Source organism: Cynara cardunculus (genome assembly GCF_001531365.2).
Source record: "Cynara cardunculus var. scolymus isolate 2C chromosome LG 2, CcrdV1, whole genome shotgun sequence".
In the NCBI taxonomy this organism is placed as follows: Eukaryota; Viridiplantae; Streptophyta; class Magnoliopsida; order Asterales; family Asteraceae; genus Cynara; species Cynara cardunculus.
This window is the reverse complement of record NC_037529.1, coordinates 5057642-5069998: the sequence shown is the minus strand read 5'-3', so window position 1 is coordinate 5069998 and position 12357 is coordinate 5057642. Positions and strand designations below refer to the sequence as shown.

The 12357-nt window shown below is 33.4% G+C and overlaps 2 protein-coding genes across 2 annotated transcripts; one reads left to right on the top strand and one right to left on the bottom strand.

Moving 5' to 3' along the window:
- The first annotated feature begins 2270 nt into the window (after nt 1-2270).
- Nucleotides 2271-3736, top strand: LOC112505784 (L-type lectin-domain containing receptor kinase VIII.2-like). Its single transcript, XM_025109768.1, has one exon. It carries the CDS (start codon nt 2443-2445, stop codon nt 3544-3546), a length of 1104 nt encoding a protein of 367 aa, XP_024965536.1. The 5' UTR covers nt 2271-2442; the 3' UTR covers nt 3547-3736.
- Nucleotides 3737-4184: 448 nt separating this feature from the next.
- LOC112504740 (O-fucosyltransferase 28-like) lies at nt 4185-8285 on the bottom strand. The gene is made up of 8 exons (XM_025108687.1): nt 8069-8285; nt 7701-7960; nt 6349-6418; nt 6184-6254; nt 5995-6083; nt 5735-5867; nt 5396-5628; nt 4185-5166 (listed from the first exon to the last, which is right to left on the bottom strand). The coding sequence occupies exons 1-8, from the start codon at nt 8283-8285 to the stop codon at nt 4428-4430; spliced, it is 1812 nt and encodes a 603-aa protein (XP_024964455.1). The 3' UTR covers nt 4185-4427.
- Nucleotides 8286-12357: the final 4072 nt, after the last annotated feature.

Below are 12357 nucleotides of genomic sequence, written 5' to 3'. Positions count from 1 at the left end.
TTTATTTTTAGTTCAATAATATAATTTTTATAAAAATAATAATTAAGTATTTTGTTAGAACTTGATGATTATCTTAATTATATTTTAGATTTTTTATATTTAAAATGAAATGTTTATATTCTACTTGATTATATTTATCTATAGTTAATTACACGAATTCATTCAAACATAAAGCTTTAATAAGTTGTACCTACGCACATTTTACTTTTAATCTTAAATTTTAAGTAATATGCATCAATAACAATACTTAATGTATACAAAATAATTTTTAAAAGTTTTTATCAAATATTTTATAATATAATATATTTTTTATTTTTTTAAATGATTGTTTAAAAATTAAAGAAAATTTTCAATCTTTATAAACTGAGTATCAAAATGATTAAGTTTAAACAAGAAACTATTTATTAAATGCTTAATGTATAAGCGTTTATTGTAAGAGACATCACCCTTATTTATATATCGTGTAACATTTTTTGTCATCAAAATGAATTGTTGGTAAACGTCTTAAATTCTTTAAGACGCTTACCTGGTATGAGTCTTTTCCCCCACTTATTGAATAAGGCTCTCGATCCTTACTATACCTCTTGCCAAATAAAATTATCAGTCTTTGTCATACTCAATCAACAAGGTAAGTAATATCAATAACTACTGATCCAATAATTGTTTAAACTGTCCATCCTTTTGTTAGTTTTTATTTATAAAAGACATTTATGTAAATATATTTAGAATTCCATATTTCTTAACAGGATCAGTTAAGAATAAAAAAAAAACCAAAATTCAAACACAAACTTCAACGCCAAGACCGGTTAAGACTCGGGTTGAGCTTTAAAGGACCAGTTATACCATTTATGTTCAACTATGTTTGACGAGACCGTATTTCAAAAATCGATACTCACATAACTGTATGTAGGTCGATCATAGAGTTTATAGTGTAAAACTGAGGTTTTAAAAATACGTTACCTAAAACAAAAATTAAATTAAAATACGTTATTTTTTTATACAAATTTTAATCGTTTAGTAAACCTAAGTATCCCGACCACCCACATATTCTTTTGTGCATCTTTCCTTTTCTTTCACCCACAATAAGAATTTTAAATCACAAAGTCACGTGAATTAAAGGAAAAAGTAAAACCAACAGCTGTCCCCTAACAATTACACCCTTTTTCACATTTACCACCTTACTTTCCTTTTTTACAAATTTAGCCCAATCTATTGTATTTGTTTGCAATCAAGTCCATTTCATCCATTATCGTATATAAAGAATAGTTGTTTTGAATCGATGTTGAATAACCCATTTGATATTTCGATTTGCATGGACATTAAACGAAGATACAAAAAATATGTATGATGTTCTAATACTCAATTTTATCATTTTAGTACAAGTATTTAAGAACATATAACAAAGAACGTTCTTTTTTTTAGTTTTGTTTCCAGAATGTTAAATAGCACTTCATATAAAAAATGAATTTTAAAAATTTCAAGTCATTTCATATTGTGAAAATATATAAAAAAATACAGTCATATACTAATATTAGACGAGGAGTCAAGATCACTAAGGTTTATATATGAAAATTAAGTATATGTCAATAAAATTGTTATATACATCAGTTTTAATTCTATTGCATATTTTTCCGTTGTTTCTCAGTAGCTCAGTGGTAAAGCAGTCTGCTGGTCGTAGGTTCGAATCCTACTTGAGAAAAAATTTGGAAATCACCATCAAAACCGGTAAATCCGAGATAACAATAAAAATGCGTAGAGATCGTAAATAGTACAAACGACGAAAACACTTTGCTACCTTCTTTCGCGTCTCCTTCCTAATAAAAGTCGTCTGGTTTATCTTTTCCACACTGCCTGTTTGTACACCATCAAATTATTTACACACATTTGAAATGGTATTCTACCCCTGTTACATTACCTACTTTGGTTCACATCGCGTCATGCACAAGCTAAGATTTTTTAACGAAACAACCACTCAGTGTAAGTGGCTAAGGTAAGGTCTGTATATATTCCATCCCTTTTGAAAGCTATTTTTGAACGAGATATACTGGGTTACTTCGGTTTGGTTTTGTTTATATACCGATCAAATATTGTATCTTTCTTTTCTAAAAGGAGAAAATAACAAGGTTTCTAATTTGGGTGTGGTCAAAATGAAAAAGAAGAAAGTTGAAGTAGGTGAAGTGCAAATAAAAGAAAGTTGAGGACATAGTAGTAAAAAGATTCCATCCCACCTCCCTTTTTATTCTTCTACTCCCAAGTCAGCAACCACTGAACAAAAAGAGAGAGAATCAGAGACCGCTGCAGAAGAAGCAGAACCCACTCAAATAAATTCTCATATTTAATTTTCACAGCTTCCAAGCTCTCTTTCTCTCTCCCCCACAAGCTTATCATCCTCAATTCTTCAAACCCTAGCTTCGATTCTTCATCTAATCTCATGGGTTCTTCATGTTTTCTGTTTTAAACTTCGAGATCAACACAAATTTTACAGCACAAAGAATGGCGTCGTTGCTCACCTCAAGGTACCTGATAACCCTCCTCTATTTCTTGACCTTTTGCTTCAAATCCCTAATCGCAGACTCCAATTCGTCGTTTTCTTTTAACAATTTTGGATCGAATTCAAGTTTCGAGTCTGTTCTTGCACTTTATGGCGATGCAAAGGTTGTTAATGGCAGTTCGTCTCTACAACTCACTGCTCCATTAGTTTCTAGTGCTGGTAGACTGATCTACAAAAACCCCATCAAGTTCTATAGTGGAATTCCTAAGAAACTGGTGTCTTTCTCCACGTACTTTTCGTTTTCGATGTGGTCGGATTCGAGAAATGGAGATGGTTTAGCTTTTGTGGTGTTTTCAGATGGGTATCCTGTGGATTTGTTTGATGATAGTGGTTCATTTGGGCTGTCAAATGGGGATAGTTTCAAGTTCTTGAGTGTTGAATTTGATACATCGATGGATTCTAAGTATGGTGATATGAATGGGAATCATGTTGGTATTGATTTATCCAGCTTTGTATCTTCGAAAGCCGCAAACCTATCTTCTCTCAATTTGGGAGTCAACAATGGTAACAGATTGCAAGTTTGGATCGATTATGAATCAAGTTCAAGAAGATTGGAGGTCAGAATTAGTAAATTTGGGGAAACCCGGCCATTCGATCCGTTGCTATTCGAACAAATCGATTTGCCTAAAATCTGGCCAGAAAATGAGGGGTTTTTCGTGGGATTAAGTTCATCAAATGGAAATTCAACGCAACTGTGTAATGTGTATTCTTGGAGCTTCAAAACAAGGCAATCACCAGATTGGATGCATTCTGAACCCTTGGAGCCTATGGTTTTCAAAGAAAAGAAAGAAAATGAGATCAAGATTCACAAGGAAAATGATTGTGTTATGAGGATTCTTTCTGCCCTCATACTCGGGATCGGATTAGGAGCTTTAGGAAGCTTTATCGGCATGTTTATATGGACGATATTCGCAAACAAACGACCGATTGCCCCCGAAGAATATGCTATGACTGCTGTGGCCCATGATAAAGTCTCAGTAAATGAGAAGCAATAGGTATGTGGTTTGGCTAGTCGATTAGATGTTATTTCTTGTGAATTGTAAATGGATTTTGGTTGTGGTGATCCCTTTGTAACTGTGTTTTTGTTATCTTGTTACGATATTTCGATGATGAAATCGTCTGAATATTAGTGTCTGTTTGTTTCTAGTCATGTTATGAACAAGATTTGAGCTTTGTTTAGTTTTCATTGTTACTGTTTCACTTAGAAAGCTCTGTTTTACCATCTTGATGATGATATGTTGATCTCAAATGACATCAAGAAAGTTGGTGGTGGGGTGTTAGTGGCATCTGAATGGTGAATGCTTTCTTGTGGGTGTTATTAGCTTTAGCATGTAACTGGTTTCTTACTTGATAACCAAAAAGGAAGAAAGTGCTGATTCTGATCTCGAAAAATCTATAGAATCATAATAAAATATACTTACCCATTTCAGTTATCGGGAAAAGTACCAGAAGGTCCCAAGTTCAAATCCAAGGAGGAATAAAAATCCTCTTGTGGCCAAATGCGGTGACTCCGTGCTATCTGCAAAGCAGGTGGTTGATCTGGGATTAGTCGGCTCGCATAGCGGGTTGGATATCCAGGTTGATAAAAAAAATGTGGTAGAAGAGTGTGGATGGAATAAATGAATATAATGTATGTGCAAAACTCTTTATACATGTTAAATGGTGGTGAAACAACATAAGGCAAGGAAAAAAGGAAACCTTAAACTACCCACATCTCTGTCCAACCTCGTATTCGCTTTGTTCCTAAAATCTACACTATAGCATGGGGACCAAAACTATACGTATATTGTACTGTACAATCGATCAAAACGAATGAATTTAATCCCGTATGTATACGCTCAAAGATATCAACGAATTGGATCCGAAAAAAAACGATCTATTTTGGTGACCGGAGCGAGTTTCCATGGCTCGCTCTTTGGTCACTCAAAACATGGCTTTTTTTCTTTTTCGAGTCACTGCAAATGCACCCAGGAAACGGGTTTGCGTAAAAGCTCTCTTCCAATTTCGGAGCCGGACCCGGTTTCCGCTTGTACGGTGCACCCAACCGATCTTTATGCATTGTTTTCACTTCGGAGCTAAACGTCTCCCACGAGATCTCACCCTCATCCAACTGATCGATCAGTTTAACAAAACCGAGCCGGTCAGGGCTAATCGTCTTGCGGAACCCTTCGAACCTGCGGTGCCCTTGGACCGCCTTGGCCATGTTCCCGTCGTACGTGTACACAAACACATCGCTCTCGAGGGCCACGATGTAGTCGATGGCCGCAAGTCGGTTTTGGTACATGTTAAGAGTGGCGAGTTCTTGGGGTGTGGCGAGGGTGGAGTGTGAAAAGACGTTTGGGAACTCCTTACGGAAAGCGTCCATGCTGTTATTGCCGTAGATTTCGCCGGCTACGATGTAGATTTTGGTTTTTGTAGGGTACCCCATGGCTTTAAGGAACAAAGCAGCTTCTCTTGGAGACATTGGACACCCTCCTTGTTGTCTCTTTTCTGTGCCATTGATGTCTTTTTCTTTCCAATGCTTCACATTATACCTCATTGTGTCAAGTTCTTGAGATTCTTCAGTTGTTAGGTTATGGCTGCACCCTGTGAAGGCCAGCATGTCCTTCTCATACCTGCAAACCGATCGACCGTTAGCTTTGTTACCACAAAAAACGCCATTCGTCACAAAAATCCCGATGCAAAAAGCGATTGTGGAATCCAAAAAGTGCCCTCCAACGAAGGCTGAATGGTAGACTTTGGCTCTTATACCATGTGAGAGTACGTAGAACCAATCAAATTGCTGAGAGAAAGGAGGTTTCAAGGGAAATGATGATTTGATTGAAACAAAAGCTTATAAAGTACCTCAAATGTAGTGCGATAAAGGGATCGCCATCGCTTCTAAGTCTATCCACAAGCTTTTTCCCAAGGCTCTCGATTTCATCGGAGTAACGGAGAGCCTCGTAGTTTGCACGACATCGAAGCCGCTGATAAGACGACGGGAGGCCATTGTTGACGAGCCTCGAATCGGAATGCGTAAACTGGATCACTTTGTGTTTTCGTAACAATGCCTTCATCTCCCCTCTATAATAACTCGCCTGGACCGTCAAAATTAATCAAAAAAATTCAACTACGGTTTTTTTAACTTTTTTCACGGAAACGAAGAAAATCGGTATAAACGAAACAGAAATTATGAGGTCATACCTTTGACCACGAAACCGGAGCCTTGACAAACGGCTTTTTTGCTGCGTATTGTGGTGGTAAAGACTCGACAATTTCGACATCATCTTTCAAATCATCGATGAAATGCCTCCAACCGAAAATGTCCTTAAAATCACTACAAAATACGACAACACATCAACAAGTGAAGGTACGTTATTATCGTTTCACGTAACTTCAACTCGATTACTGTTTTTACCGGAAACCAACTCAGTAACTTTATACGGTAAAGTTGTAGTACGCACCTAGGATCTGTCCAAAAAGATTGGTGATCAAGAGATGGGAGAACGAGGGTGGCGTTCATCATTTTTGCGATAGCCACCATATCACATATCTGATACACGAATAAAATCAACCGATATCAGTAAAAAAAATACGGTAATTTTGTTACAGTTTCCAAAAATGGAAATTACTTGAGACGGTAACTCACTCACCCCTGTCCTCATTTGATTCAATCCACCGTTGGCGTGAACTAGAAGATATCCGGCTGTTGGCGAACTCTTTTCTATAAATTATAAAACAATTTTAAAAAATAAAATTTAAAATAAAATTGGATAATAATTAATTTGCAATAAAAATAAAGAAATAATATGACTTACTATGATTGTGAGGTCTGGCAATGCATTGATGATATCGACTACTGTTTGGTTTCATCCATATTTCTGGTATCTGCCAAATTACAAACAAATGGTTATTATTTGTTAAATATTAAAAATTTAATTAAAATACACCTAACGTTTTTTCAAATTGATTTTTTTAACATATTAACTTTTGAGGTATTTCTTTATTAATACAAATCAATCTCAACTTTTATTTAATGAATATTTTGATTATTTCTAATATAAATTATTTAATATATACTATATTATAAAGCATTTGACAAAAACTTTTAAAAATCATTCCTTATGCATGAAGTACTGTGTATTAATACATATTACTTAAAATTTAAGATTACAAGTAAATTATACGTAAGTACAACTTATTAGAGCTTTATTTTTTAATTTGTTTAACTAACTGCAGATAAACCTGATCAGATATAGAATAAACATTTCATTTTAAATATAAAAAAAATCCAAATATAATTAATTGAGTTCTAACAAAATCATTATCTTTATATAAAAATTTAAGCTAAAAATAAATTACTTTACTATTTGACCTAAATCGAATTATAATAAAAAATTCAATTAAAGAAATTGTAAAAAAAAATAAAAACTATTAAATATTTAATTTGATATTTATATCGATATATTTTTTCAAATTTTTATAATATATTTAAATTAATTTTTATTCAAAAATAAAAATATTATTTTTCTTAAAACCATATAAACCATATTATATCAACAAAAAAATAAAACAAAACATTAAAATGAAAATGTATCTCAATGCATTACACGAATATCATTCTAATCATTGTAAATAGACGTTTGATAATTTTATATAAATATTTAAATGATAATAAATAAACTTTTATTTATAAATTTTTTAATTAATTAATTTATTTGTAGTGATACTCACTTAACTTCAGAATGTCGTCGACGACTCGAGGGTAAAAAAGTAATTGAGTTGGGAAAAAGGCTGCATATAACGGTCAACTAAATATCCACGTGGCGGGCTGTCGACACGGTTTCCTTGGTAGTGATTTGTCAAAGCAACAAGACATTCCACGAATTGAATAGTCCAATGCCCATCAATTATCATAACGGAACAATTTATTAAAATAATTTATTTTTTATTTGTTTTTCCGAATATTGGTATATAGTTTTTTAATTATTTAATTATAAAAAAGAATTTGATAATAAACAACATATTTCATTTTTGAAGTACATGAAAATTAGAATCATAATATAATTAATTTAAAAAACGAAAAATTAAATCTCATAAATGTGTTTAAACTAATAATTAAAAAAAGACAAAATTAATTATTAATGATTAAAAATAGAAGAGAGCTTACAGGAACATCGAGGGACTTTTCTAAGATCCTTATGGGCATGGAAGAAGCTGAAGAAGAATCAATGTCTGCTAAAACTCTTTGAGCCTTCAACACCTGTTGCTTATAATCCCTCAAAACCAACATCTGATCGTTAGAAGATCTCCGCCTCACCGCCTCTATCTCCGCCACACGGCTGCCGCCCATGTACGAGAACTTCACGAACGCACTAAAACCCACCAGAACTATCAGGATTCCAAGCAGTGTACGCTTCAGATTCTTACCTAGTTTCCCACAAGTATGAATCTCCGCCGACCCTTTACGGTGGAGATGGTGGTGGTGGTGGTGGTGGTGGTGGCTGGTGGTGGTGGTGGTGGCGTTGTTGCAACTACCGAAACAATCAACAGATGCTTCCACCAGACAGTCATTGATGTTCTGATGTTGCAGGTGTTTCTCTTGCCCCATTGTGTTGATGGCGTCGGAATCTGTAGACGACGCCGGCGACACATCGGTGGTTGTTGGCTCGACGCCACGCCGACGGTGGGCTGATACACCCCCGAATCTTGGACTGCCGGTGGTGGTTTTGGGGGTGGCGCCACCGGTTGTCATCCAAAATTCTTGATCACCAACAAGTACAGGTAGAAATAAGGATCAAAATCGAGAGGAGGATGGGAGGAGGATTATGATTATGATTGTGATTCCGACGAAGAGTAGTGATTGGGCCTTTGGATCGATGAGAATAGAAATAATAATGGATTTAATACAGAGGGCGAAAAGGCGAGAGTGGAAGGAGGCGTAATAAAAGGCGGCCAACCCAAGAGGGGTCTTATTTATTATTAATCACTGGTCGTTCCTTTTTCTACGCGTACTACGTTTCCTAATCACGAATGTTTTCTTTCTATATCTCCACCTTTTTACACAATTAAGTCAATCATACGGCTAAATTATGCAATTGATATATTTTACTTAAAAATCAAGATTACAAATAAATTGCGTAATTATAACTTATTAAAGTTTTATATTTGAATTTGTGTAATTAACTGTAGATAAATATAATTAAATAGAGGATAAACATCTCATTTTAGATTATAAAAAATATAAAATATAACTAGGATAATTATTAAGTTTTAACAAAATATTTAATTATTGTCTTTATAAAAAGTTACCTCGTTAAACCACAAATAAAAAAATGAATTAAAGAAATGCGCAAAAAAAAGAAGATAAATTTTAAGTAATTAGTTTGGTACCAATATCAATATTCTTTTTTTCAAATTTTTATGATATGTATTTATATTTTATTCAAAAATAAAAACATTATCATTTTCTCAAAACCACATAAAACCGTATTATATCGACTGAGACAAAAAAATGAAATATTAAAATCGAGATGTATCTCGTTGCATTGTGTGAATACCCTTCTAGTATGTGTGTGTATATATATATATATATATAGAGAGAGAGAGAGAGAGAGAGAGATGAGTATCAAATGTAACCCACTCATATTTGTACAAATCGTGCAAACTATTCTCATTCGTTGTTCGTTGATTTCATTGTTTAATCTTATGAAATTGTTTAATATAATACTTTTTTTGATGAAGTTGTTTCATATATGATTATGAAATTGCTTCATATAATACTTATGAAATTTTAATGAAACAGTTTAATGTATTTCTTTAAAATTAATATAATTAAGATGAAAATATTTATGATTAACACCTTCCATAATAAAAATAATTAATTAACTTTTCATAATTACAAAAAATGAACAAAATAAAAAATTATGATTAATTGAATAAGGTTTATACGACTTATACAAATAACATGATATATATATATATATATATATATATATATTTGGGGGTGTGTGCGAATGGGGGATGTCATGTCACCGTTTCCCTGGTATGATTGACCATCATGTGTAGTGCCGGTGTCTTCTTTTACCCTCTCATCACTTACTCACAATCAGAATTAGCCGTTATATATACTGTGTATCATTTTAATGATTAATTATTAATAAATCATAAAAATATAATATAAAATATATATTTTATTAGTTTATATAAATCATTAAAATGCGATTTTTCTATTTTATCAAATCAAACTCTCTTTTTAAAGTGTATGGTTATTCTTTGTTATTACCCATGCAAACAAATAACATCTTTATGCCTCGTCACTTTCTTATGGTCCATTTTTCATAAAATTGTTTAATTTTATTTGTAAAAATCTTATTCAATCAATCATTATTTTTTATTTTATTCATTTTTTTTATAATTATAAGAAGTTGATTAATTATTATAAAGAATATATTGGAGATGCTCTGATAAACAAAATGTAATAACCCCACCTTCCTATCCAAGAATGTAGGGGTGTGTGTGTAAAGTGTTAACATATAAGTTATAAGGGATTAAAACCCTCATGTCTTCCTACATTTGGTCGACGGTTTCCTTGGAGAAGCTCTAGGGAGAGAAGAGCATTGAGGAGATTGGTTTCATTTGGAGATTATTGAATAAGTGAAGATTTCAGAGTAAAAACACATCATTCTCAAGGTAAACCTTCTTCCCTCAAGCTTAGAGCCTCCATTAATGGAGTTCTGACAATGAATATGCATTGCTCTTGTTATTTTACTAATGTTTTCTATTAAGAAACCCACCATTGTTGATGGTTTCGATTTGAGATCAGGGATTTCAAGTTTTGAAGCTTAGAGTATTTGGCTTTTTGTTGAGCTTTGATGGATTAATCCATGATTGGTGTTTAAGATGATTTTGGACTTTGATCCTTATGTTTTTGAACCTTCAAAATGATTTGGGGATGATTGGATAAGGATTTCTAGTTAGATGTTGACTGCTGAAACCGTAGCTCAAACAGAAGCCTAGGCGACTTTACTCACTTCAAAAGTCACTTAAAGCACTGTTGAGTCCCACTTCAATTTTGCTTTGTTTCTTGATTCAGGGTAAGTTCGAAGTATTGTTCAGGGGACTATTTAAAGGATCGTAATAGATGGTTTTTGAGATAATTAAGATGGTTTAACACCAGTTTATGTCGGTTAATCCAGGTGTTCCGTTTAGGCTTTTTTTAGCTAATAGGAGGTGTGGTAGTGGGCTACGCCTCAGGTGAGTTCCCTTGATCCTTTTTACTAAATGTGGGATAATTTATGAATGTTTATAAAGTACATATGGTGTCATGGTTTGGTAATGATTACTTTGCATTAAATATACATTTAATACATGTGATATTGTTTTTGGATATGTGATTGAGTTTGCACAGTAGAATTAGCGTACCTTGAAATAGTGGAATCTCTTTGAGATAGATCCGTGTGCCTTGAATTTGTTTCATGGGCACATTGAATAGGCAATGGCATCTTCTTGGACCTTGGTTATGATGTCACAGTGAATTGAGTATGGTCTATGAACACTTTGCAAAGCCCGTTGTTTTGGTAATTGGTTATCCACTTGGATTTTTGGACCTTTATGGTGGTTTGATAACTTAAATGTCAATGCTTACCTATGTGGCTATCTGTGTTAAAGGGAATTCACTAAATTGTTGGTCTAACCCTCGTTTTTTAAATGTAAAACAATTTTTAAGCAAGTGTTATGTTGAGAGTTTTTCCAAGGGTAAAGGGAAGATTTCATGCACATAGTGGAGGCTTGGCTTAGAGTTTGGAGTTTAGTTTGTTTTCAGAATTGTAAAAATTTCAAGCTGTGCATGTGTTTACCGTTGTAATCATTTAAGATGTAGTGGTTACTTTTGACTTGTAATTTGGGGCTATTTTTGGCAAATTTCTACGATTGTTGCCATTTGTATTTTGGATTGTTACAGCAAATTAGCAAACTGCTAGGTGGACGATTTAATAGTCATGGGTGCACCCCCCCCCCCCCCCCCCCAAAAAAATGAATTGTAATTGTTATTCTACATATGTTAGATTTGAACCCTCATATGTTTGTGCATGCATATCACCCCAAGATCAACTATGGTACCCCATAAATCCGGTAACTCGACCTATCACAATGTTATTGGCTCAATCAGCCGTAGTGCCACTAACTCGACCATAAAAAGGGTTTTTGATGTCGTTTCTCTCATCCAACATGCTATTCACTGCCTATCGTCACATTTATTCTTTGATCCATGGATGGTGTTTTTATTTACAACAGTCATAAGAGTTAAGGGAACTTGATTTGTCGAAGACAAATTAGGAGTTGTTTACCAAACAGTCAAACACTTATCCGGTAAACGTTTATCAAGTCACGTTACTTTATTGAATGAACTTGGCAAAAACTGAGAATCTTACCTTATAGGGTGATGACAAAGACCGAGAGTCGTACTTGATAAGTGAGGGTGATGACTCTTACTCGATTAACGGTTACCCCGATAAATTGTTGTGTATGATATTGTTTTGATGGACTGAGACATTGTTTGGCAAAAATAAACTAACTTATTTTCTGGGTACATGTTTGGATGTACACAAGTCAGTTTATTGAAATGCTATTTGGAGTAGTATTTTGGTAGCTTATTGTAACTTTTTTTCAATTATTACTCTCATTAATATTAATTATCATTTATTACAATTAATTATAAATAAATATTAATAAAATTTAAATATTAATTAATGTAAATTAAAAATTAATCTTAATTATACATTAATAGTATTTATTGATTATTTATAATAATTGTCAATCATATCAAT